At 40.3% G+C, this 26,977-nt stretch overlaps 3 protein-coding genes and 1 long non-coding RNA gene across 8 annotated transcripts in view; 2 read left to right on the forward strand and 2 right to left on the reverse strand.

Moving 5' to 3' along the window:
• PDILT (protein disulfide isomerase like, testis expressed) overlaps window positions 1–758 on the reverse strand; it is a 25,797-nt gene extending 25,039 nt beyond the window's left edge. The window contains exon 1 of the mRNA XM_052680617.1: window positions 211–758. Coding sequence (XP_052536577.1) covers window positions 211–406 — 196 coding nt within the window. The 5' untranslated portion in view covers window positions 407–758. The remainder of the gene's footprint in view (window positions 1–210) is intronic.
• The window catches only part of LOC128079406 (acyl-coenzyme A synthetase ACSM3, mitochondrial-like), an 18,123-nt gene extending 4,336 nt beyond the window's left edge, over window positions 1–13,787 (forward strand). For all 4 annotated transcript variants that reach the window (XM_052680614.1, XM_052680615.1, XM_052680613.1 and 1 more), the window contains 13 exons: window positions 2,892–3,157; window positions 3,411–3,621; window positions 4,621–4,828; window positions 5,689–5,832; window positions 6,875–7,031; window positions 8,090–8,169; window positions 9,082–9,205; window positions 9,855–9,935; window positions 10,254–10,355; window positions 11,175–11,302; window positions 11,431–11,530; window positions 12,124–12,243; window positions 12,837–13,787. In XM_052680614.1, the coding sequence (XP_052536574.1) occupies window positions 2,957–3,157; window positions 3,411–3,621; window positions 4,621–4,828; window positions 5,689–5,832; window positions 6,875–7,031; window positions 8,090–8,169; window positions 9,082–9,205; window positions 9,855–9,935; window positions 10,254–10,355; window positions 11,175–11,302; window positions 11,431–11,530; window positions 12,124–12,243; window positions 12,837–12,923 (1,743 nt within the window). In that variant the 5' untranslated portion in view covers window positions 2,892–2,956 and the 3' untranslated portion in view covers window positions 12,924–13,787. The remainder of the gene's footprint in view (window positions 1–2,891; window positions 3,158–3,410; window positions 3,622–4,620; window positions 4,829–5,688; window positions 5,833–6,874; window positions 7,032–8,089; window positions 8,170–9,081; window positions 9,206–9,854; window positions 9,936–10,253; window positions 10,356–11,174; window positions 11,303–11,430; window positions 11,531–12,123; window positions 12,244–12,836) is intronic.
• LOC128079412 (uncharacterized) lies at window positions 4,823–7,123 on the reverse strand. Its single transcript, XR_008206093.1, has 3 exons — window positions 7,111–7,123; window positions 4,996–5,042; window positions 4,823–4,857 (listed from the first exon to the last, which is right to left on the reverse strand). It is a non-coding gene; the product is annotated as an uncharacterized LOC128079412 (long non-coding RNA).
• On the forward strand, window positions 13,670–26,495 carry LOC128079405 (acyl-coenzyme A synthetase ACSM4, mitochondrial-like). 2 transcript variants are annotated; one of them, XM_052680611.1, is made up of 14 exons: window positions 13,670–13,787; window positions 16,709–16,973; window positions 17,828–18,038; window positions 18,424–18,631; window positions 19,003–19,146; window positions 19,949–20,105; window positions 21,205–21,284; window positions 22,014–22,137; window positions 22,623–22,703; window positions 22,800–22,901; window positions 23,864–23,991; window positions 24,376–24,475; window positions 24,891–25,010; window positions 25,526–26,495. In XM_052680611.1, exons 2-14 carry the CDS (start codon window positions 16,722–16,724, stop codon window positions 25,610–25,612), a joined length of 1,794 nt encoding a protein of 597 aa, XP_052536571.1. In that variant the 5' UTR covers window positions 13,670–13,787; window positions 16,709–16,721; the 3' UTR covers window positions 25,613–26,495. The 2 variants fall into 2 exon arrangements, with proteins under 2 accessions (XP_052536571.1, XP_052536572.1); XM_052680612.1 differs by having other exon boundaries at window positions 16,748–16,973.
• Window positions 26,496–26,977: the final 482 nt, after the last annotated feature.

Raw genomic sequence — 26,977 nt, forward strand, 5'->3', positions numbered from 1 at the left:
GAGTATCAGTTTTATGGAGTGAGCCAGTGCTCAAATACTCCAAAAAGGAATCAGTGATTGTAGTTACTGTCAGAAATAGAGACATGGTGGACATAGAAGAAGGGCTGTCGGAGGACAAAGCAACAGTAGAACAGGCATACCTTTGTGCTCCAGCATCAGCCGTGCTCTGCAGAGCTTCAGGATAAGACACAGACAAAAGCTGATACTCACAGAACTCCACCAGCAGGTACTTCGTTTCCTTCAATGCTCTGTCAAAGTTGTTCTTTTTCAGCAAGAGTACGCTGTTCTCCTTTCTTATTTTAGGGAGTTTGGCTTTCCTTAGCTTTCTTTCATTCGGGCTTATGCTCTCTACATCCAGGAAACCTGAGAGAAATAACAATGGCAGAAAGAACTGATGCGTCTTCATCTTGCCCTGCCTTTATTGGGTGACCAAAAAGAAAGGAGAAAAGGAGCACTAAGCAGCAGTATTTGCTGCTCAGATGGCTGCTGTTTTATCAGCCGAACTTAGAAGCTGATAAGGTTGTTAAATTTACCACCAGTGGAGCCAAATGCACCTTTCCACTGGAAGGTTAACGTCATTACTTCCCCATCTCTAACAGTGTTTGGAAAAACAATTTCTGTGATAATAGGTAGACAGTTGCTGTAAGTAATAAGAACCCTGGAGAGAAGGTGGAGAGCACAGGAGGGGAAACATGCCTCCGAAGCATAAGTCAATTTGACAACATGCTATTGTGGCCGTAACCCAGCACAGAGCTACAGAGAGGACAGTGAGGTAACTGGAGTCATAGGATCATAGAATCATAGAACTTTAGAATGGCTTTGCTTGGAAGGGACCTCAAAGACCGTCAATCCCCTGCCATGGGCAGGGATGCCAAGCTATTGATCAAGTGCTAAATCAGATTGCCCAGAGCCCCATCCAACCTGACCTTGAACAACTCCAGGAATGGAGCATCCACAGCCCCCCTGGGCAAGCACTAGGAAAACTAGATGATAGCTGTTCCTCTGGTTAATACCTGTTTGTCTGCTGTGCTTGCAAAGCTACATCCTGCAGATTGATTCATGGTAAGCTCTCTGATGAAGTACCATGTTGTAGCTCAACAAAGATACCTACTTTGTAGGTTAAACCAGAGCATATTGCTGTTGATTCCCAGCTATAGAAAGATTTCATGCAATGTGAACAGCTTGTCACCCAAATTTGTTAGCTAGTGTCTGTACAGTAACTGAAGGCTCCAAATGTTTCCTTTCAACTGTTGGATAGCTTTCAAGTGTGAACTCTGAAGCCAAAATATTTGCCAGTCTCTAACGGTAGTAGGAACACTTACAATCCTTAAACCATGTTGAAAGTTGTAGCCTAAAGAGTACACTCAAAGGTGCAGTGTCTCTAGAGGTCTGATCAGAAAGCAAGGACAGAGATGACTTGAGGATGGATCTGTCCAGTTCAGAAGAACCAAGCTAACAGTGAAAGAAATGTTTCTCTTGAAGAGATAAAAGTGTAGCTTCACTCTTTCATGCTCTTAAGCTAAAGGATGAAAAATTTACTATTAGGAGGGTACTTCTCAAAAGTGGTTGGTGAAATTGATTGTGGTTGATGTGCTAGTCTCCACTTCTTGGAGTTGACAGATTGCTTCAGTTTAGGTTGTTTTCATACCTGGTGTGATGAAGGCTTGGTTTCAAGTGAACTCTTCCTTGTAAATCTCAAAGGCTTTGGGTTGTAATGCACCTTGAGACGTGTCTGATTAGCACTTGTTCAGGCTGACTAATGAAATCAGAGAGCTGTATACTCAGGCTGCTTTCAAGATAAGATCACACGTAAATACAGACACAGCAATCAGGTTCTAAAGGGAAGGAAGAAAAAAAGCAGGAAGATAAGAGTCTCCTGTTTGACTTTGTGGTTGTTTTCTCTTCAATAACAGAAAAAACATCTGTTATTCATCTCTTTTCCAAAGCTGTCTTGCAAGTATTGTCCTAAGAGGGTAAAAACCATCTTTCAGAATAACAGGGGAAAAGGAACAAGACCTATTTGATCTGAACATACCCTGTTGTAAGCTACCCGAACCTAAGGTTCCCAGAGCACAGGTGGGAAGACAAAGGCATCTGCTTATAGAACCGGTTTTTCCCTGTCTGCCACTGAAACAAACAGCAATCAGATCAAATCTCTTCTGGAAATCTTCTACAGGGGAATAAGCACAAATTTGAAAAGGGCTTCTAATCTCCAGGAGGGAAACTGGAATAAGAGGAGAATAATACGAAATCTAAGGTTCCCTTAGATTTAACAAGGTCACTAGATCCTTAGGGACTTGACTAAGCTCATAAATTTAATCAGGTGGTTCTGCATCTATGAGTAAAGAAAAGCCAATTTTTTTGAATTCCCAAGCTGGGCTGCAAATAACTGCATGTGCCTGTGTGTTGTGTAGGACAGAAGTGATGGAATTTTCTTCATATGTTTTACAATGTGTAAATGGTGATGCACTTTCAGATTAAGTGAAGAAGAAATGGAAGATTTTGGAATTTCATATTTGCCTGCAGACTGTTTGAGTTTATTCCATGCCCCCAGCAAAATCAGAACTCGCAAGGAAAAAGATACTCAGTTTTACAGGTGAATTATTTGGTGTGGAGAATCGCCACCTAGTGTGCATGTAAGACATAACGTAATTTCACAGTCCTGAATCATAGAATTGTATCATAGATATCATAGTTGGTATCAATCTGATATACAAAGTGTCCTGAGCTCAACGCATTTTCTAGCTTTGAGCACTAGACCATTTCATTTCTGCGACCAAAACTCAGAAGAGTCAAGAGATACGGGATTCATTCATGAGCTGAAAAATTAGAGATCAAAGATGGACAAAAAAATACCTGGCTGCTTCTAAACACAGTTTCTTTCATTGCAGATGTCTGATCCCTGTAAGTGTTCATCTGGATTTTTTTCCCACTGCCCGATAAATCTTCGTTTATCATGAGGACATTTATGATATCCCGGATTCCTCAGTGCCTGCAGATTCTGAGGTCGCCTTCCAGACTTTTCCATGGATGTAACAGGCTTCTTACATCCCGGATTATTTCATATTATGACTCTGTAAACCGGTGTGAAAAGGAACTACCCAAATACTTCAACTTTGCAAGTGATGTCTTGGATGAGTGGTTGCAACTGGAAAAGGTGGTGATTTTCTTCTATTTTATAGACAGTGAAACAAATATTAGACAATAAAGAACAATTTTCATAATGGATGCTGAATAATAGCAGCTGGAAATTACAACGCAGTATTTTCTTTTCTTTGTCAGAAATATGGGCATCACTCCAAGGGATCAATTACCAAAGACCGTTTGTGTAGTCTGGAGCTAGCTTTGATTGAAACTAAACCTTTCAAGGTTTGTCATTTTATTTAATATGTTCTATTGCTATGTTCCAGGATGGAAGGCGACCAGCAAATCCAGCTTTTTGGTGGGTAAATGATGAAGGGGAGGAGGTGAAGTGGAGCTTTGAAGAGCTGGGATTTCTGTCCAGGAAAACAGCTAACGTACTTTCTGAGGCATGTGGTTTGCAGAGAGGAGATAGAGTTCTGGCAGTTCTGCCTCGCGTCCCTGAATGGTGGCTACTAAGTATAGCCTGCATCCGGGCAGGTGAGTTGTCTTATCTTTTAGACACAGAAAGAAGACAGAAAATAAACAGATGTGAAAAAATGGCTCTGTCAATCTGAAAAAAAAAAAAAAAAAAGGGGGGAGCGAGGGGAAAGGGAAAAAGTAAGTGGGAATTACCCATTCTTTTCTGTACAATTCTCCTTTTATATAGGAGAGTTGGCAGTACTCACACAGGAGCCTAAATAACATTGCAAACTAGATGCTGAACAGACTTTGCTCAATTAAATGCCATCCTTAGTTGAAGGCAGTGGAGGAAGAATGGTTACAATCTGAGGCCAGATTTGACCAGACGTGTTATCAGTATGGACAGTTCTAATGACAATAATAGTTAATAATTCAATACAGTACTTTTCTGCTCTGCTGTTATTTCCACAGATTCTTCAGAAGAATTTGACCCATCACCTTTTCAGTCTGCAAAACATCCATGATAGAATAATTCAGCATCAACAGGGACACATACGAGCACTTTTGTATTGTTTGCTCTGTTGCAGATTGCACATGGTACTGAGGCTCAGGGAACCCGGTTCTTTTGTATCCAAGTTTTTTTTTTTCTGTATTATGTATTATGTAGCTCAGTTCTTCAGTTTCCCAATTGAAAAATTTGGTAGACACCTCTGAAGGTGCAACGAGACTGAAATCAATCATGTATGTTCAGACTATTGAAATTCTCAGGAAAAGGATGTATAGAAATCCAGGAAATTCTTTTTTTTTTCCCCCTCTGAAACTGTGATACCAATCACATTCTGCCCATTATCCAAACTCACATTTGTTTATGCTACAAAATTAATCCAAGCTAGACAGAGATGTTGACTGAGCAATGCGCGTAAGCCACCTGAGCTCAATTTATTGAGCTCTGTATCACGTTGGAGGTATTAATTCCTTACTAAAATGAACAATGTCTTTATTCGACACTATCATTTTGTACAAACATCATAAAGACAATTGGACCATTTTCCAAATTCTTTGTTGCTTTTTTTCCAGGAATTGTCTTCATTCCAGGAACATCCCAGTTAACAGCCAAAGATATTCTATACCGACTCCAGGCTTCAAAGGCCAAGTGCATCATTACCAACGATACCCTGGCACCTGCAGTGGAATCTATCTTGCCTGACTGCCAGTTTCTGAAAGCGAAACTAATTGTAGCGAAAGGGAACAGAGACGGGTGGCTCAACCTCAGAGAACTCTGTGCGTGAGTATCCAGTTGTCTTAGCTTCATCTCTGTGAAATAAAGGAAACTGTGTCAGTCAGGTGACATTGCTGAGTTTTGACATTCCGAAATACAGATGAGTTATGTTTATTCAGCCCTCTGCCAACTCACTGTTATCACTACATTAAGTACATATCTCTCCAGCATACCTCTTGGGAGCTGGAATCAGATCCTTGAGCTGCTCCTTACTTAGCACCTTGGAAGCAGAGACCTTTTTAGAAGCTGACAATTGTGATCACAACATAAGAGCACAGACTACTAATCTCGAAGTCATGTTGTGCTTCTCTACTAGATCCCAGCCTAATGGCTCTTGAATTCTGTGATAACACAACTGTTGCCAATTCTTGCTGCCCAGCTGGCGTGGCATCAGCTATTTCTTCCCTTGACTATCTTGATAGCTCAGGCAGTCTGGATAGTTCATCAGCATCTTGAACTTCAGTAGTATAATGTGTGTCTAAGAGCACCTTGTCTGGCATCATAGAATGAATATGGCTTCCATTGACTTGAAAGTGGGAGATGGCATGTGTTGAGGCAGAAGTTGGCTTTGCAGCTACCTGCTATTCCACGAAAAGCTTTCAGAGACACTGAATATATCTGCAGGCAGTCACTGGAATAGGCTCTAGGTTTTCACATTGTGAGAATTACGATGTATGGAACATGAATGTGATTATCAAAATCTGCTTTCTAACTCATACATGTACCTTCTGATGCAACTATTTATTTTGTGAGATCATATATTTTAGTGCAACTGTTTTCCTTCTTAACTCCTAAATCTTAAAAAATAAAGTTTCCTTTGTGGAAAATGTACGTGTAATAACCATCATGTACTATTTCTTCTGAAGGGTAACATCTGCTGACCACAAATGCGTTAAGACAAGAAATGAAGACCCAATGCTTATCTATTTTACTAGTGGAAGTACAGGCTCTCCAAAAATGGTGGTGCAGTCCCACAGCAGTTATGGCATTGGATTTGCAACCAGTAGCAGGTATTGTTCCTGGATACTGTCAGTGTCTGGATTAAGTGACATAATCACTGAATGACAGGGGCTGGAAGGGACTTTTGGAGATCACCTAGTTCAACACTTTCTGCTAAAGCAGTTCCCTGCAGCAGGTTGCACAGGAAAGCACCCACTTGGGTTTTGAATATCTCCAGAGAAGGAGACTCCATCACCTCTCCAGGCAGCTTGTTCCAGGGCTCTGTCACCCTCACAATAAAGAATTATTATTTTTTAAAATGTAACACTAAGAACTGCATTAAATGTAGGCGTTATATCAGTGTGGGATCTTCTTCCTCCTCTTTCTTCTCTCAGGGTGAAACAGTGGTTATTAAAAGTTTTTTGTAGGCTCAGTTGAAAATATCAGCCACAGTGTTTACTCATTCACAGGGCTGATTGCAGAGCAGCAGTCAGGATAGCCTTGTAGCCAAACCAGATAAAGTTGAGTTCTTCAGTATTATGTAAGCCTTCCTTGAGAACCAAAAGCCTTTTATCATAGCATCTGAAAAGTCACAGATCATTCGGAATCCAGTTGGACACTTATTTACCTCCACGGAACATCATTCTCATTTGTACTTAACATGAAGGGAGAAATTCTGTGAAAAATAAAAAATAAATATCCTTAGGCATTCTGTGTTGAAAGGTGGTAGCGTGGAGTCAACAGATAACTTGGTTATTTTCCTAGAGTAGTAACCTGTGGTGTGGCTGATGTCTCCAATCCACAGGGTGAGAAAAGTCCACTCCGAATGACCAGTTTTTCTTTTGAATCCAATTACACAACACATTTCAAGGCTATTTTGGGCTGTTCAGGGGTAAAACAGACACTGGAAATGTTAATCGGGAGGAAATGAATGGAAACAAGAGAATGTTTCAAATCTTAAATTCCTACAAACTTTCTAAAGAGCCCTAATTGCTGACACCAGATTTTTTAATGGAAGCCTCCTGTCCTTTCCTTTAATTATGCTGTGACTTGGGCTTAAATCAAGTCTTTCATGCTGTGTGAGCCATTTATGTTTCCCCTCTGCTTTATCAGGTACTGGATGAACTTGACTCCCTCAGATATAATGTGGAATACCTCTGATACTGGCTGGGTAAAGGCAGCTTGGAGCAGCATTTTTGCACCATGGATCAGTGGATCTTGTGTTTTTGTTCACAATATGCCACAGTTTAAACCAACAGTCATTGCAGAAGTAAGCATAACATTTCATGCTGTGAGCTTTATTTCCAGCTAGCATAAATGAAACAAACAAACTGGATTCCAGAGCATACGTACACAGCGTTCTTCAGCAGCAGGCATAGTGCTTCCCACATCTGACAAGTTACCCCTCCTTATGGTGCACAGTAAAAAAGAGGAGCAAGTGTTTTCCTTCCTGGTTAGGTTATAGGGTAGAGATGTGGTGGTGAAAGATGCAGGACAGAATTAACTTAAGATCACTCCTGTCCTGTCCCATGCTTAGCCTAAAATGAAATTTGAATATGGATTTCTGGGCAGTCTGGGAGGAAGGTGGGCATTGGTCAGTAATCAGAGTAGAGTATGGGCCTGAACTGGGTTTGTGCTATTTAGAACTTTCTCCGCAACATCAGCCTCTTGTAGGAGAGGAGATCCAGACTGCCCCAAGAATAAACTTGGAAAAGCTTCTTCTCAGTTCACTACTGTCACTTAACTCTGGGTCTAGGACAATCACCTTGGGAAACAGAAAATGATCTTACATGGAACTACCAGATGCACTCAGTGGTCATTCATTTACAAATGATTTTTGTTGGACAGAAAGCATTGTATTTTTTCTCTAACATCAGCCCTGACTGATACAACCACTCTATGCTCAGAGTATTTCATTCATTCATGACTTGTTCCATGTTAAAAATATCACATGTTTATGGGTTTCATTTTGCAAACATTTTAGCACAGAATTCATACAATCATAGAATCACTAAGGTTGGAAAAAACCTCCAAGATCATCCAGTCCAACCATCACCTGCCACTAATATTTCCCACTAAACCATGTCCCTGAGTACCGCATCTCCACCTCCAGGGACAGTGACTTCAACACCTCCTTAGGCAGCCCATTCCAGCACCTGACCACTCTTTTGGAGAAGAAATTTTTCTTAATATCCAACTCAGATCTCCCCTGATACAGCTTGAGGCCATTCCCTCTAGTCATGTTAACATCTCATGATATATACTAAGTCAGAGCCACCATTACCTTTTCTTTTCAATATAATCACCTCCTTTTTTTTTTTTTTCTAGACTCTCTCAAGATACCCTATCACTATTTTCTGCACTGCCCCCACTGCCTACCGCATGCTTATCCAACATGATGTGAGCAGGTACTGCACATCTGTGTGTTGCAGGGGTAGCAAGGGCTGGGATATGATTCTATGACAGCACTGGCCGTTTAGTTATTTATGCTAGGTTTGGGTTTTTTTCAGTTAAAGAAAAGCTAACTAAAGGAAAGCCTTGCTCTCAGAAGAGAGGGCTATATTCCAAAAAAGGAGAAGAAGTATTCACACCTTGATCCGTTCAGGCTTCAGAAAGGGAATCTCTGAAAAAAGAGCGCATAGGAAATTAGATTAAAATTATTAGATACCAATTAGGCATATTTTTTTAAGGTGTCAAACCAAACTTATGGCTCACAGTTAAATTTAAGTCAAGGAGGATTTCAGACAGCACTGGATCAAGGAGCTGTTGGAGTACAATGAAGTCATTGCTGTATCCTTGAGGACATAAAGATTTAGAGGACTTTGACATGCTGATAGTTATTTGGCAGCTGTTCCCACTGGTCTGTTGCACTGTAAAATATTTAACCTTATGAGTAGTCAGTGTGGTTTGTAAGGAGATTTCATATCATTTCTCATGTACTCCTTGTCTTATTTTGCCAGGACACAGCCACCTAATTCAGCTTTCCAACAACACCTGACGTGTTTGTTCAGATAATTCTTTTCTTGTTCTACTCCTGAGGAAATGCTTTTGTTTACTCTTCTTCCAAGAAAATTTGCAAACACTTTTTTTTGTCCTTACCCAGCTCCTACAGACACAGATAAATCCCCTCAGTGGTAACGTGAGCAATCTAGGAGTCCAGTCAAGGATAGTGTGACAGAAGTATTGTAGTCATTTCCAAAGTAGCTTGTGAAGTGTTAGGCATACTTCCTTTGAAAGTTGAGGCACATTCCCCAGGTCAGATCATTCAACTGCTATTTTCAAAAATTAAGAAAACTCTTTTATTTGCTATTCTTTTGAAGCTACAAATTCATGACTCTGAAACACTGTGTATGTGGAGGAGAACCGCTCAATCCTGAAGTGATGGAGAAGTGGAAAATCCAGACAGGGCTGGATATCTATGAAGGCTATGGCCAGACTGAAACAGTATGTTTGTATTAATTTCTGCAGTATGCCATCCCAAAGGTAACAACACCCGAGGCACAGTCTGCTTTGATTAATCAGTGGAAAAGTGAGAATCGTTTAAATGAACTTTTTTAAAAAGAAACTCCCTGCAAAATAACTTGTAGTAGATCCCTTCATTGTCTTTGCTTCAGAAGGGAAAACAACAATTAATTTGCTCTGAGTATCAGTTTGGCTCATCTGAGCTTCTGAGGGAAAGTATTAAATCAGTTCACATTCCTGCTGACTCTGTAGGCAAACATAACAAAGATATTAAGAATCAGATTTCAGGCATTCTCTCTACTTACCCTCGAGATGGTCCCAAATTAATTGTCCCATTATTGAAATAAGATATGCGATGTCTCTGCTGCTTTGTCTCTGCTGGATTGCAAATTCAAGTGTTTACAGAAGAATCCACTGGCTCAGTCTGGGCAAAAACAACCTCATTCCACACAGCTGACCCTTCGCTGATGTGATGGAGAACCATGGTGCTTTGGTCCTCATTCAGTCCTGGTCATGACAAAGTCATGAAGAGGCAACATGCCTAATGCAAGGCCATAATAAAATCTACAAAATGCTGTAGAAATATGAATATGTATACATATGTGTGTATATTTATTTATCTATTATGCAGGTAACAATATGTGCCAATATGAAAGGAATGAAAATTAAACCTGGCTCTTTGGGAAAAGCTGTTCCACCTTATGATGTGCAGGTATGTTGATACACTATGTCTGAGCTCAGCGGTGGTTGTGGGCACACGCGTTAGAATGCTGAGTCCCTGTGTGTTGTTCACTGTTACATCACAGATATCTCATTAAGTTAATCAGTGCTGTAATGACACGTCCCTTTGGGCACTGGTAGTTGGGCAGTGGAATAGATCCCCTCAGGGCAGCGGTCATGGCCCCATGATGCCTGACTTCAAGAAGCATTTGGACAACACTCTCAGGCCATGTGAGCCAAGAGTTGGACTTGATGATCCTTAGAGGTCTCCTACAACTCAGGTTATTCTGTAATTCTGTTCTTCCTGTAGATCATAGATGACCATGGGGCTGTTCTGCCTAAAGGAGAAGAAGGCAACATTGCTATCCAAGTTCAACCGTCACGACCCTTCTGTATGTTCACTGAGTACTTGGTAAGCTTGAGTTCTTCTGCTTGCCTGTGCCTGCTGAGAAGCTCAAGAGAGACCCAGGACAAACTTACTGAGGAGCAGAATTTCATCCAGAATCTTCACAGGGCCTCTCTACATGGCTTGAGAGCTTTGAGCCTGATCAGTACATCTGATCAAGAACAGACTGGCAGAGTATAACTGCAAGTTGCAGCATGAAGCAGAAGTAGCTTGTTCCACACCTGTACCTGACCATAGTAGATTTTCTTTGCTGCATTTGGCCATCACATTGAATAAGCCTTGAGGAACCTAGCTATATGTTTCAACCTCTTCTGAACTCACATAATATTTGGGTATTTGTAGCATCCCCTAATAAAAACTCCCAGAAATTAATTATGGATTAAAAACACTCAAGTTTTCAGTTGTCAAACTTTTTTTTTTTCTTCTTGTATAACGTTCATCCAATAGATCAATGTAGTTAATGATGTTTTTGCTGTAGGTCACCTCGTTTTGCTTTTGTCTTGAAAGATAGAGGTAAAAAGTTTCTATTGACAGGTCATTGCGGAGCCCCGCTGCAAGAAAAAAAACAAGAAAACAGTTATCTGAAGAGAGTGGATTACACATTTTAGCAAAATACTGTGATAAATGAGCATTTTGATGGAACATGAATCCATGGACACACAAATATTCTTTTCCGCTTCTCACATACTTCCAATGAAAGACTGCTAATTAATGTGACTCTTTCTTTTAAACCTAACTCATAAAATAGTATTAAAATACTGCTATGAGAATTGCTTAAGAAATAGTCCTGATCACATTCTTTGTTTTACTATTGATTGTTGTCAGGATAATCCAGAGAAAACTGCTGCCTGCATGACTGGAAAGTTCTATGTCACTGGGGACAGAGGGATTATGGATGAAGAAGGATACGTCTGGTTTGTTGGAAGATCTGATGATATAATTAATTCTGCTGGGTAAGTCGCCTGCTTTTAGATTCCATTGTTTACCTGTTAATGATCTGTTTTTATTTAAAAAATCGATCTGAAAAAACCAGTGCAATGGCAGGTTGGCTGTGGCTTTTGTATCTGGATTTTTCTCCTAGGTACCGTATTGGTCCATTTGAAGTCGAAAGTGCATTAATACAACACCCAGCAGTCTCAGAGTCAGCTGTTGTCAGCAGTCCTGATCCAATTCGAGGGGAGGTACAGATATGGAAAGAAATGTATTTGATACTAAGCATCGAGTTCTCTGCATATGGTGGACTTCTTTTGGGAAGATTTTGAAATTAAAATGGATTAAAAATTAAAAACTGTGCCTTAATAGATTGTGATTTTCAGCATTTCCCTGGTAGCAAGGTTTCATTTGGAAAAACAGATTTATTGTGGCATTTTTTTGTCTAAGAAATAGTGTTTGAGATTTAATTCCTTGCATTCTGTCACCAAGCACTTGGTGGCAGTGATAAACACAGAGGGGTTTTTTTGGTTCTGTGGTTTCAGCTCAGCAGTGTGTCTTTGAGATCTGAGATGAAATATTCAGCTGCTTTCTGCTTTAAAACTTTTGTAAAGTTTAGTAGTGTATAAAAGCTAAGAAGAAGAAAAACATGGAAAGAAAACAAAGCAAACATTCCTATGCTTCAATATAAGTCATTCATTACAACTAATTTTGTAATAAACAGCCAAGAACAGGCGAGATTAAAGAAAAAAACTCACATTTTTGTATTTTGGTGTTCAGTTTTAGCAATCCCTTAATTACCACATCTAGAAGTTAACAGAGTCCTTTCACTTTTGTGGCACAGGTAGTCAAAGCCTTCGTTGTTTTGTCTCCTGCTTTTGCATCACACAACCCAGAAAAACTAACTCATGATCTTCAGCAACATGTCAAAAGGGTGACTGCTCCTTACAAGTACCCCAGAAAGGTAAGTACGCCATAAAGAGCCAGGTCTTCTAATTACATCAGACACTGGACTGGTTTTGTCCTGCCCCTGTTTCTTTTCCACTTCTTTTTGACAAAATCTTCCAGTATAAAAATATTTTAGGGAATGCGTTGCAGCTGAAGCCTTGGATTTGCTGTTCTTCTGTGGAGTGGGGGGGAAGAAAAAGAAAGAGGAAATGGTAATATCAGAGCCCAGCTCCTGAAATAGCAGGGTTTTCACAGAAACTCAAATGGACAAAGCATTCTGTCCTTATCAATTCTTTCCCTGAGCTGTGTTCAGATGCAGTCATAACAAAGCAGAAATTTCTGCTGGCATCACGTCTGGAGAACACTCACGACTCTCCTTCCTAATAGTTGAAGCAGACTCTTCTCCAGGATCATTTTACTTGCCCTTGCAAGCAAATACCGCCAGTGCAGAGCAAATAAGACATGCGGCAAAGAATTTCACCATCCCAGCTCCAAGCTGTGCAGCTTTGCATCCTGTTACCCTCACCATAATGATAGAGTGTCTTTCCTTGCATCTCCAAGATTAATCACAATGTGTTTGGCTAAAAGCAAGCATTTTTTGTCACTCAGGTGGAGTTTGTTCAGTCTCTGCCAAAGACAGCTACAGGGAAAATCCAGAGAAAGGTTCTAAGAAACAAAGAGTGGGGAAAAGCATAACAATATCTGAAAATGGAGGAGAGAAAATTTCCATCATCCACGTCAGCCAACGCACAGTGTTTGGACTTGGCACGTTATCATGAACCAGAGCACCAAGAGAATGTATGGAAGAACAAGCTGCGGGAGGCAAAAATGGAGGCACCACTCATATAACTTGGGGATGTGTGATATGAGAACCACTTCTACCATCAACCCACAATTATTCAGATGGGAAAAGGCACAAATAATTAAAAATGTGGTATGAGAGAGAAGAGAGTGATCCAAGACTGCATGGAAGTTTAATTTTTTTTACTGCAATTAATATAAACATCAGATTCCTTTAAAAAAATAAAGGACCACAGCAATTTTGACAATTACAAATAAATGAGAAATTAATAAAAATAATCTCTGCCCTGTAATGAGTACAAGCAGTGATGGAATGATATTCACTCTTTAAATATTCTCCCTATTCCCAAACTCTTTCTGTTTGGAAGGAGAAGGACATAATGTGTGACTACCTCTCACTCTGGTGAACCTGTGATCTTCCCAGATGGTTAGAATGGAAGAAAAGAATATACAAAGTTCTTTAGGCTAAGGTGCAAATTGATTGACAATGGTGTAAATGATTACAAGAAGAAGGGTTACTCTAGAAATTATTACACTGCCTGGTCAGTTTTGTTCTATGTTCTGCTCTGATTACTTTGAAAAAAGCAACTGGTAAAGGGCCATCACTCCAAGTGCTTCTTAATTAGCACGTCTGAGCTGCACATCTCCATCCAGTCTTCCCAAAGTGCCTTTGGGAAGCGTGTCTTGCAAGCTGAATGAACCAGTGAAGAGGATCGACTGCAGGCAGCTCAACCCATCCAGGCTGCCCAGAGCAAACAGGTTGGTGAAACATGTTGTTCAAGTTCTAACGACGCGAAACCAAGGAGAAGCAATTGGTACTAATCAGGAAAAATGATTTCTGATTCCAGCAGCAATTCAAAATACTTTCTCATTACTGTATCCTTCTGTCAATTTTCTTCTTTCGTTTTCAAAACTTAATGTAAATTCTGGCAGACCACCAGGGAATCCTCCAATTAAAGTCTCTTTCACTTTGTCAGCTTTGAATACTCTGTCCAAACTTGAACAGTGCTCCTGAATGTCTGTAGTCTCCTCTCTACCCACTGTGTATTTTGCTCTTACAATGCTCTTAAAACTACAGATTTTAGCTAAATCACAGAATTAGAGCACACTATGATATTAGAGCTTACTGTGAGATTAAAAAGAATAATCCAAATTATTAGGAGTTTGTGTTACAGGGCTGAAAGTAGATCCATTGGTTTTCAGCATTATTGATAGTGGTCATATCTCAAACAGAAGTTACATTTAATGCAAAGCTTGCTATTTTTCACTGAAAGTGGTTTTCTTAAGTAAGAAAAACAAAAACATATTTCTTAGAATATTATGTTAAAAAATCTTTAATATCCTTTTTTATGTAGAATTTAGGAAATATTTAAAAGGCCATATTTCACAAGTAAAACCTTTTTAGATTTTTAGAATAGATCACATCCCTGTTAATAGGATTTTGACTTTAAATGCAATTACCACCTAGATTCTAAGTTTCTCCTCTATAATCCTAATTCTGAAGAGGATAGCATAGCTCTTCTGTTGCTTGTCATGATCCCTCTGGAGTATATATGTAGTTATCAGAATGCATGTACTGGATTTTAATCGGATTTGCTTTCCATTCCCTTTCAAGCACCCATTAGGGAACCTGATTCTCTCTGTCAAGGGGAAACATCCTCTTACTGCTGTGAACCTGATTTTATTCATTTTTAATGGATGTATTAGTTGAGTTGAGCACTGTTTTACCAACTGATGCTGAAAAGGGCATGCAAGGACACAGAATCATATATCATCATCTCAAGTTATGGCAAATAAATGTATGCATTCTGATACACTGCCAAAACACAATCCTGTTTACAGAGAAAAATATGTAATTCTATCAAGCAGAGTTGCTGTGCTCATTGTATCTGCTGTAGTTTCCATGAAAATAAATTGGAGGCATTACTTTCGGCCAAGACAATTCTTCCTCATTCAGTGCGGCCCTGGCAAGCCCAAAGATTGGACATGCATGCCCTCTTGGATTATTTCTCTGATAGCACTGGGGTGAGGCAGACCTGCAGCTGAAGGTGGACCAGTCAGGGGAATGCCTGCAGCCTCATCTCAGCCCTTCCTGCCAGTCACTGATGCCAAGACCATGTTTCTCTTTGACCACTCTTGCCTCTTTGCTTATTACTCTGGGTTAAAGGCAATGGGTTAAATGCACCAGGTTAAAAATTTTCCTGCTTTTTTCGTTCACTCAGCAAGTTAGAAGTGAGCAATGGTAATTCTTTTCAAGACCTCTGGTATTACCATCTCCCAGCAATGATAATGAACGACATTACTGGTCATTGAATGTTGTTATGTGGCAACGGTGCATAACACTCCATCGGGCATTGTGTAAATGCATGACAGTTTCCTGTACTGCCTACCCAGTAACACATTTGTGTTTATTTTGAATACCGTCGTGAGATTCTTTGCTTCCCAAAGATCACAATCATAACAAGATGTTGAAGCATTCTGCATCCAGCCCACAGAGTTTCTTGAGCTGTCATATCTCACTGAAAAGATTAAGTTATGCAAGCTGTAGGTATCTGAGTTCACCCTCCTGACAGGAAGATCAAATGTGACTGTTACCAGTCCTGCTAATAAAAAAAAAAGAAAGAATTCTGCTGTTAAAATATTTATTTTGTCATGAGGAATAATGTTTTTTTATGAAAATCGTGGTCAGTACTTCAGAGGTTATGGTTGTAGATATGGGACAATATAAACTGAATACAAAACTAACTTAAAAACATGGATCAAAGGGCAAAACTCACTGTTTTTGCAGCTTCACTCAGGTCACACATTTCATGTGGACCAGAAATTAATCAAAAGCTTTCTTGTTATTTTTTTCTAAGCTGGTTGATGGCTTCATTCTTTGTAAGAATAGGAAAGAAAATGACTTGAATATCAGCAATCACTCACCTAAGCTTGTAACACGACCAGTAATTTATATTTAGCAGCTGAAAATCAATAGAAAGGAACAGATTTCAGAATCATCATAGACTGCCTTGTCCCCTGCTATTTCTGCAGACTCTTCCAGAGGCAAACCAGGTTTTTTTCCATGTTGGATAGTGTTCATGTATGCTCAACAGGCACCTCTAAACAGCATTCCATCATTGTTTGGCAAGATTCTGAAGCAATCTTCTAGGTTACTGAAAGTAATGGTAAAAAAATAATAAAAAAAAAAAAAAATTAAAAAGAAAAAAGAATAGCAATAAAATTGAAGCAATTCATTAGACTGCAGATCATTTATGATTCTAGTGTTGAGAACAGATAGAAGAGGGAGGACGTTTACAGTGACCAAGTGGAAACTGGAAACATCCCTCAGTTCCATGTGAAACAAGAAGAATCTCAGAAAATCAAATACCAAGTGGTCTGGTGTAAGAACAAATATCCTTCCACCATGTCGGTGATGTTAGCAGCCTTGAAGAACTAATCTATAATCTGTATGGATCAGCCAAGCTACAGACGATATGATCATGTCAGTAGTTTAAGTCCTTAAGAAGCTGTTGGTACAAAATACATGAAAGCATGCTGGGGAACTTTGCATTTAAACATCAGTTTTGCTGTGAATAGTCTAAATGAATTCAACTAATAATTAATCAATTTATAATAGAATTATCTTTGTCTGGTTAATTTCAAGATAGTGTTTCTCTTTTTCATTATTTTTGTTACAGAAAAACAATAGCAATGATGCCATTAACTTTCTTACGCAGTCTACAGCATCTCCATTTATATCCTGCCATGAAGATTTGTAAATTACGGACTCTAAAATCGTTGTGGACTCTGAAACCTCCTTGTAGGACTTTCCATAGGCATCCCAGGCTGCTTGTCTCTGATGTGCACTCTCAGTACGAATCTGTCAGGCGTGGTGAACAGGAAATACCAAAGTACTTTAACTTTGCAAGTGATGTAGTGGACAAATGGGCTGAGATTGAAAAGGTAGGTGATCTTTTGTTGGGCAGATGAGAGCCTTTAATTAATTTAAAGTAATAACTTCTTTTTATTAAAAAAATAATCAGTTGCTAAAAACAATATGCATCAGGAAATGATGTGGGATCTCATTTCTTTTTGCTTCATTTATTACAAATGTCTCTGATCCTTGGTGCTCCATGTGTAGGTGGAAAAAGCAATGATAAGACCCTCATGACCCTGATCTTTCCTTGGATTGGTTGTGCTTATTTCTTCTGCATGCCATAATATTAGCTGTTACATCATAAAAACAAGAGTAGCATAGCAATAATACTGCATGACAAGGAATTTTCTTCCACAAGTGTGCAATTGGCTTGCTCCAAAGCAGAGGCTGCATTTGTCCAGATGTTGTGTCACTGACGACCTCTTGCTTTGTTCACTCCCTCTCCCTGAGCTCTCAGGCTTGTCCTGGATTACTGCATTCTCCTGATTTATTTTCCCCTCTGCCCAGGTAGCTTCTGTTTGTTAGTATTCCGCAACTCCATTCAGAATATCACAATTGTTAGGTGAAGTATTTCATGTTGCCCATTACCTTCTTAAGAGAAATAATGCTCTAAGCTTAAACAGGAATAGAATTCACATTACTTGAGTCTGGAGATGCACAGAATGGTGAACACCTCAGGTTAGAAAAGGGCAATTTGTTAGGAATATCTGACTATGATTCATAGAGAGTCTTGCACTCCCTAAGGACAAAGGAAAATAATGGCTCATATGCAAGTTTGAAAACACCTGAATCCTCTACAACTCGCAGATACTTGTGCTTTTATAATTATGAAGTCTTTAAGAAGAAATTGGGGTTTCTTTGGAATCCTTGTGGTTTTTAGGCTGGAAAAAGACCAACAAACTCTGCTTTTTGGTGGGTAAGTGGTAGTGGAGAAGAAGTAAAATGGAGCTTTGAGGAGCTGGGATTCCTTTCTCGGAAAGTGGCCAACATGTTGACCAAAGTATGTGGACTGCAAAAAGGGGACAGAGTCATTGTGGTTCTGCCACGAATCCCGGAGTGGTGGCTGGTGAATATGGCTTGCATTCGAGCAGGTAAGTGAGCATATCTGAGATCTGGTAAAACTGGTATTTAATGCAAATCTTTTCAGAGGATACAGAATCCTTTATAAAGGAGAAGTAATGTAAATTAATAATCAAGTGAGTTGCCTAGCTACCAATTACTGCCCTGAAGGATTTGCAGTAGGTGCCGTAGAGCAGGTGGCCTAGGGGCATGGAGAGCTGAGGAGTCACCAGGGAGGTCCACCTCTGATTTCTTACAGGAGGGCACAGCAGCTGCATTACTCCAACATTAACTGACTTGGGAATGTCAGGGCAAATCCATCCGGAGGTCAGTTTGGGAATAGTTGCTAGTTTAGACTCTTAGGAAAAGACTGGATGTAAAAAATGTTATCCTAAATTAACCATATTGCTCTTCCAGGAATTGTCTTAATTCCAGGAACATCCCAATTATCAGCCAAAGACATATTATATCGACTCCAGGCTTCAAAGGCCAAGTGCATCATCACCACCGACACACTGGCTCCTGCAATAGACTCAGTTGCATCTGAGTGCCAGTATCTTAAAAACAAGCTGATGGTGTCCAAAGACAGTAGGGAGGGATGGCTGAACTTCAATGAACTGTACAAGTGAGTATGCATGAGCAGCATTACAGTCACAATGCAGAAAGCTGGCCTGTTCTCCACAAATACTCATTTACAAGTATTCATCAACTGTGAATATCCATCAAATGCCAACACTAAGCTTTAGTGGCGCGAATTCATGACTGCCTGATTACTGTTTCCACATCAGAGTTGTTTGCTGAGAGCAGTTGTTTACCAAGAGTCTTCAGTTTTATTCCAGGAAGTTTCTACCCTGTCCTTCTTAAGTGGAATCTTGTCATGGAGGAAAGCGCAGTTCTACACAGTTTCAGTCTAATTTGGTGAAAGGCTTCTGCAAAGCTTACATTCTGAAACCCATGTAATCACTGAAGTTACCAATTGCATTCTGTGCCTTACAGAACCCAGCCTGCTGAACATTCCTGTGTCAAAACAAGGATTCAAGATTCGATGATTATCTACTTTACCAGTGGAACCACAGGTTCTCCAAAGATGACTGAACATTCCCAGGGCAGCCTTGGTTTTAGACCCCTGTTATATGAAAGGTATGAAAGGCTCGAGCCTGATTATTAACTGGAACTGCACAGCTGCACAGTACAACTGGTGGAAAGTTCCTGAGTTACTCAGATGTAAGGCTACAGTCCTTCTCCCCCAGAAATCAGGTTAGAAACTCTGACAGATTTCCATGTAAGTAGGATCAGCCCCAGAGTTTCCATTTTCCAATGACTATCTTCCAGTCTTTCTTTAGAGTGGTTCAAAGGACAGACACAAGCTGGGAATATTTTAGAGTGCAAAACCAAGGATATCACGCTGTTTGTGCTGCAAAAATTATGTCATGTGTGTGGATGAACAGAGTGAGAGCTGATGCTGGCTGTACAGATCAGCCTGATCCCTCAGCAGACATGAAGTGAAATTCCTGGTGTTCAACAGAGAATCAACACGCTTCTGCTTCAGCCCTACTTTCCTCCCCAAGAAAAGTCACTTTATTGCAATTCTTTCCTTTATTGAATCCTATGTTATGAATGACCTCCTATCTTTACCATATATGTGTTTATTTGTACAAATACTTAAACCTTAGAGGTCCTTTCATTCCTGAGGTAGGATGAACAAATGAACTTACTGAGAGCTCCCAGAGCCCACACATCTCATTAGCCATCTTGGATTTGATTTTTGTTTTCTATTGGCGTTGCTGGTTGCTGGATATTTGGTTTTTTTTATGGAAGGAGTGGGGAACAGTGACCCTTTGGTTTCACTTGCTTTCCTTTTGCTTTTTTTTTTTTTTTTCTTTTAATTAAACCAAAGTTATCATTTCCTTTTTATTTTTTTAATTCTTTTTCCTGCTTCTAGGTCCTCCTTGTATGCAACTCCGTCAGACACAGTGTGGAGCGTTACAGACACAGGCTGGATAGTAACTTCAGTGATATCTGTATTTGATGCCTGGGCTTTGGGATCGTGTGTTTTTGTCCACCAGCTCCCACAGATTGAACCATCAGTTATCCTAAACGTAAGAAAAACTTATGGATTTGTGTAGATCTGCAGAAAAGGAGCAGAAAATAATTTCTAACTGCATAGAAAGATTTAATGACTGTTATGCCCACTGTTTCATTCAAGATGTATCCTTCCATAAAGTCCTACTCACTTTTTTAATGTACACAGAAGGGGTCCGTCCCAAGATACTTTGATACCTTTTGCTCATAGCTGGTAAGCACGTGGGAAAATCATCCCAGAAGCAGTACTTATCACATGCCTTTGTTCCAGTAGTCATGGGGGATAATATTAGCTGATATTTATGCAAACTGAAAATTATTTTCTGCCTGTGGTGGCCAAGATGAAAGTGAACCCCACCTGGAGTCCTGTGTCAAGTTCTGGGGCCCCCAACACAAGAAGGACATGGAGCTGTTAGAGCAGGTCCAGAGAAGATGATCAGAGGATGGAGCACCTCCCCTATAAAGACAGACTGAGAGAGCTGGGGCTCTTCAGCCTAAAGAGAAAGCGCCAGGGGGATGTTACAGCCCTTCCAGGACCTGAAGGGGCCTACAGGAAAGCTGGAGAAGGAATTTTTATAAGGGCAGGTAGCAATAGGATGAGGAGAAATGCCTTTAAACTGAAAGAGGGTAGATTTAGACTAGATATTAGGAAGAAATTCTTTACTGTGAGGGCAGTGAGAGATTGGCACAGGTTGCCCAGCAAGGTTGTGGATGCCCCCTCCCCCTCCCTGGAAGCACTTGAGGCCAGGCTGGATGGGACTGTGAGCAACATGGCTATGGGAGGTGTCCCTGCCTACAGCAGGAGGTTGGAACGAGATGGTCTTAAAGGTCCCTTCCAACCCAAACCATTCTCCATAATGCAGACAGGCTTATTCTGTCCATGCTCTGAGCTGTCTATGCAGTCTGGATTTCATGCAGACAAGAAAGAATGGGATTTTTTCCAAACACTGTGATTCTTCACCTGTTATGCCAAGGGTAGGAGGGTTATATACATACATTCTGCTTCTACATAACGGGAGAGCCACCTTTAACCCCTACACCCCCGTGCTCTGTACATCCAGAAGACAGCTTTTGTTGTCTGAGTTTCACCTGTTGTCTTGTTGCTTCACTCACTAGACTCTCTGCAGATTCCCCATCGACATCATGATTAGTGCTCCCACTATGTACCGCATGCTGGTGCAAACTGATCTCTCCAGGTACGTCAAGAGATATTATCTGCCCTAACTAAACGTTAGCAATTTCCCAGTCCAGCTTTTTACCCAACATAGGGTCATAATTCAGTCTAAAATATCCTTTATGAAGAGACAGTTATACAAGGTTTGTGAGTTTTGCTGATTGTAGAGAAGCTTGATATTTCCACCAGTCATTTGAGGCTTTTCATTACTGAACTTCTAAGCAAATCCCAGAGGGTATAAAACTAAACACCTGGGAAATTCTAATTCCAATCACCAAGTTAACTGTCCATGCTCTGGGAAGCACAGTCACCCTTGGATAGCATTAGCATAACTGCTGGGACTGACAGACCTTCTGCTCCAGTTTCTCACTGATGAACAAACTGTTGCTGCTGGTTGCTCCTCTCCTGTACTTTCTCCCTTGACCTGCTGCAGAGGGTTGGCAGTCGTGCCCCTGGCTCAGCAAATTGGTCTCTGGTTAATTACAAGCCGGTGCTTAAATCCCAGCTGATTTCAGCAAAACTTTTACTTTGTTTTTCATGTGTGTTTAACTCTACTTGTGTGTAACACTGAGCAAAAACTGATATCCTTGCTTTATTGGGAACCAAAGAATCAGGAATCCTCTGGTTTTCCTACTTCATGGGAAGAACTTCCCAAGTAACAGAACTCCAGGATTATTTTACAGCATTTTGCTAATCCTTCTCTTATGCAATAGATTTAAGTGTTTCTCTTTGCTTTTTGACCTCTGGGAAGTTACAAATTCAGGAACCTGAAGTACTGCATGAGCGGAGGGGAGGCGCTGAACCCAGAAATCTTTGACCAGTGGAAAAACAAGACAGGGCTGGACATCAATGAAGTATATGGCCAAACCGAAGCGGTAGTGTCAATATTCTGTTAAATCTTTGTTATTCCCTTTTGCTTAATGAAACATAAGTGCTTATTTTCAATAACAGCCTATTTCTTCTTTCACGTTTCTGTGAACGTTTCAGTAACCTCTGCTGATCACCTCTGAAAAAGCACCTGTGCATGGCTCTCCTCACAGAACCTCTTGGAAATGGGGATTGTTGGGAGGGGATGTGCTCTAATATTTTCTTTAATGTCCTTAAGCAGATGCCAAATGACAGTGGCAGGAGGGAGTAAAAGCTAACAAAGATGGGCTAGTAGAGGACATAAATTCTTTGTAGTTAATGCAATTGTATTCTTTCCAAGTACTTCTTCATCTTGCTCATTCCTACTTTACAGAAACAGGATCTTCTGAATCTTAATTCCTTTGGCTTCATTCTAGAAAATACATGCAATGAATTGAATGTGAATGTAGTGGTTTTCTATGGCAAACTCTTATTTTAATTTTTATTTTTACAGGGAATAATCTGCTCTGTTTCTAAAGGAATGAAGATCAAACGCGGATCAATGGGAAAGGCCACTCCCCCATTTGATGTTCAGGTTTACTGACTGCTTTTTAGACTTTTCCATAGGTAGGGGATGGTTGTTCTTATTTTATTTTGCTTTTACTGAAGTACATGTTGCTTTTCATTCTAGGTTGTAGACAAAGATAATAATATTCTGCCTCCTGGACAACAGGGGGATATTGCTATCAGAAGCAAACCCATAAGACCACTTGGTTTATTCACTGAATATGTAGTAAGTATTTTATTCCTCACCAACAGCAATCTCCCCAGAATATCTCAAATTCCTTAGGGATTAAAGAGGCCCTGTGATTTTCACCAATTTTCAGGCTTGCTGGCCCATTTTTTGAGTCCTGAACCGCAGAAGCAATATATTTTGGTAGAGGTAATCTCAGAATGAACTCCTTAGATGCCCTGTGCAGACTGGGACCTAATGGGAAGCTATTCTTCCCCTTAAGGTTGGATATTCTGGATCTCCGAAATTCCTTTTCAGGAGTGGTGATGCATTGGCACAGGGAGCTGGTGGAGTCGCTGTCCCTGGAGATGTACAAGAAATGTGGAGATGTGGCACTTGGGGACATGGCTAGAGGGCATTTTGGGATGGGTTGAGGCTGGTTATCTTGGAGGTGTTTTCCAACAAGAATGATTCTATGACTCTAAGATGCACTTAATAATTGAGTGGCCAGGGTTGGAAGAGACCTCAAGGATCATGAATCTCCAAGTGGAAAAATGTGATCCAGACATTTCATCCCATTATTTGATTCAGATTTTTGTTCAAGAACATTAAAACATGGATCTGAAAAAGCAGCCTAAAACATTTCCCTACCATCCTTATTACAGACAGTGACCTCACTGGGAAGTACCATATGTGCACCATATGCTATCTGAAAAGCTCATTAAATATTTATGTTAAGGACTGAATAAAAGATCAAGAAATGTAGAGAAAACATGAACGATTCACTTGCTTGGATTGGTGAGGTGAAGAGAAGAATTTATCAAAGATTAAGTTAGCTTCTTTTCAAGAGTCAGAATGGTTTTTTTTAAGCCTATTTTATTGTATTTTATATCAATATCAGTATAATTCTTGAAGAGTATTGACCAAAAAAAAAAATTCCAATTAATTTAACATTATGTGTGTTATAATGTATAGCTGATGCATTCTTAAAATTTAAATTACTATTTGTAATCCACTTCAAGGATAACCCTAAGAAAACTACAGAAAGCGAGCGTGGGGATTTTTACATCACAGGGGACAAAGGGATTATGGATGAAGACGGATATTTTTGGTTTATTGGAAGAGACGACGATATCATCATTTCTTCAGGGTCAGTTTGTGTGCTTCTCTTCTAAACCTGCTGTTATGCAATGTTACTGCCGTGATTGTGACACAATGGTCCTTAAGGTGAAATGCATTACCTCTCACCTTATGAATGCTCACTTTTATTAGTAATTTTTCTTAGACCTGCAGTATTATCATCTTCCTCATGTATCTGTATCAGGTTCCCCTGTAACTCATCTCTTTCAGCACATGAGCACAGCATAACCTGCCTGTTTTCCACTGGCATAGGAGGGATTTTAATCTAGATCCAGTTCAAACCGAAATTGAAGGATACCTCTATCATAGCCAAGGAAACGTTATTTCAGTGCTGGTTTGGTACCAGTTTTCCAGCTCACAAAATCAAATCCTTTGCTGTTCTTCCCTTATCCAGGTATCGCATTGGGCCATTTGAGGTAGAGAGTGTTCTGTTAGAACACCCAGCAGTAGCAGAAACAGCTGTTGTCAGCAGTCCAGATCAACTCAGAGGAGAGGTAATGATGCTGCACAGTGGTGGCAGAAGCCATACGTTTGTTTAAGTATATAAATAAGTTCCTTTTTTACTGAGTAATGTATAGCTGTAAGGCAAACTTCAGAGAGAGATAAAATGTTCAGCAGGCTCTGCAAAGGCAATTCTTGTTACCCCTTCTTCTTGACCCCCTATGAGGGTATAGAGCAAATGCTCTTTTCCTGTAACAGGGGCAGGAAAACTATACTTTCATCTTTCCCCTCAGCTTAACAGTGTGCAGAAACTGGGCACAACCATTTCATACGCTGCTCTGGCTTCTCTCTTATTCCTTCTTGCATGTCATGACTCCAAGCTCATATCATAACTGCCCACTGGTAGCCAATGTATCAGTTCTTAAAAACTAACAGTGTCAGATCACTCTTACTGACCTTGTCTTCTAGGTAGTGAAAGCATTTGTGGTCCTGTCTGATGCCTTTTCATCCAGTGATTATGAAAGCTTAACCCGCGACTTGCAGGAGCATGTCAAGAAAACTACTGCTCCGTACAAATATCCCAGGAAGGTAAATGGTTTCTGGAGAAACTAAACCAGAACATCTTTTCATAAATCTTAGGAAAATTATTATTTAGATCTTCACTGTTCACCTGAAAGAAACAGTGATGATATGCTTGGTGTTTCTCATAAATATCAACATTATAGGAAAAATGCTACCAGCAATGCTTTAGTTTACATATGTAGAACTTGTAGAAACTAAGGACCATTACTTTATGCCAAGATCATCCCTCTTCTCTTCATTTTGTCATTATTAATCTCTGTTCTCAGGCAGCATTAGTCTTCATCCTTTAGTTACAATGCCCAGTCAAAGAAGGCAGCTTCCCCTGGTGTTTGACCATCTAGGAAGCCAAAGAAATCTTCAGAAGATGCACACTGTGCTGCCTTTATTTGGCTTGGACTTAATCCTATAGGCAAGATGTGTTTACTGATGGGAGATCTCCTTGTTTTCCATGTATGTTGAGAGACTTGGAAAAGCTGCTCTGCAGAGATCATGCTACATCATTTTCTGTCTTTTTTATGTAGGTGGAATTTGTCCGGGAGCTTCCAAAGACAGTCACCGGGAAGATAAAGAGGAATGAATTAAGAGCCAAAGAGTGGGGACAGGTGTAGCACTGTGTGGAATTTAACAGACCTCCTGTTGTTCCATTAATGCTATATTTCTCTGTTAAAATCTGCCTGGTCTGCTTTTGTTAAATGCCTGAGGATCAAAACTTGTACATAATGCCAAAGAGTGATGTTTGCATCTGTTTGCAAAAACTTCTAATGTCAGCACTACAGGTTCAGGTCCTGATGCACTGCTGGGAGAACAAACTAATTATACAATTCCATTCTAGTTCTTACTATCCAAAAGTTCACCAGAACTTAGCTGGTGACCCATCTCTTATAAATAACATCCAAGATCACGAAAGGACTGTGATAGGAGGAAGTTTTTCACTCAGAGGGTGGTGAGGCACTGGCACAGGTTGCCCAAGGAGGCTGTGGATGCCCCATCTCTGGAAGCATTCAAGGCCAGGCTGGATGTGGCTCTGGGCAGCCTGGGCTGCTGGTTGGCAACCTGCACACAGCAGGGGGTTGGAACTGGATGATCATTGTGGTCTTTTTCAACCCAGGCCATTCTAGGATTCTATGATTCTATTATGCAGATGGTTTAGCTCCAAGCTGTAGAAAGAGACAGGTGTGCATTTCAGTTACTTACATACACTGTCCTTAAATGCAGCATGCTTTAAACTGAATGCAGCCCTTCTAACATTTACTGAAGATGGAAAGACTCCTCTGCTGATACCAAAAGATCTTCCTGAACCTATGTTCATATGTTATGTATTGATGACAAGTATTGCCAGCCTCTACCATGCTTTATCCACAAATGTCATTTAATACAGAGAGTGGCTTCGTTGCTCATCCTCTGTTCTGATCTTCACACACAAGATGCAAAACTCCTGTACCACTTCTGATGCTCTTTAAAATAAAGTTTGCTGTTTGGCAAGTGACCCAATCTGTAGACTAAACCACAGTTCTTTGCCACAGTAGCCAATTGCTGCATGAAGAGGCTACATCAGCAAACACTTAGGTAGAGGTAAAACCAGTGAGAAAACTCCCAGAGTCTGTTTTAGATTGTCACATCTGCTTAACTTTAAGCTCTTTGCTTTCTAAAGAAGTATGTACTATAATGTGCACATCTTTCCTCCTTACACTGCACACACAACAGTGTTTCCTCTCCTCTCCTCTCCTCTCCTCTCCTCTCCTCTCCTCTCCTCTCCTCTCCTCTCCTCTCCTCTCCTCTCCTCTCCTCTCCTCTCCTCTCCTCTCCTCTCCTCTCCTCTCCTCTCCTCTCCTCTCCTCTCCTCTCCTCTCCTCTCCTCTCCTCTCCTCTCCTCTCCTCTCCCTTTCCTAAGATTTCCTTTTCTGGCACGAATTTTCATTAATTGACAAAACGTCCCCAGCCTTCAGCAGACCTTAATTAAGAGCAAATTGCTA

This window comes from Tympanuchus pallidicinctus, unplaced genomic scaffold, assembly GCF_026119805.1.
Source record: "Tympanuchus pallidicinctus isolate F22 unplaced genomic scaffold, pur_lepc_1.0 scaffold18, whole genome shotgun sequence".
NCBI lineage: Eukaryota > Metazoa > Chordata > Aves > Galliformes > Phasianidae > Tympanuchus > Tympanuchus pallidicinctus.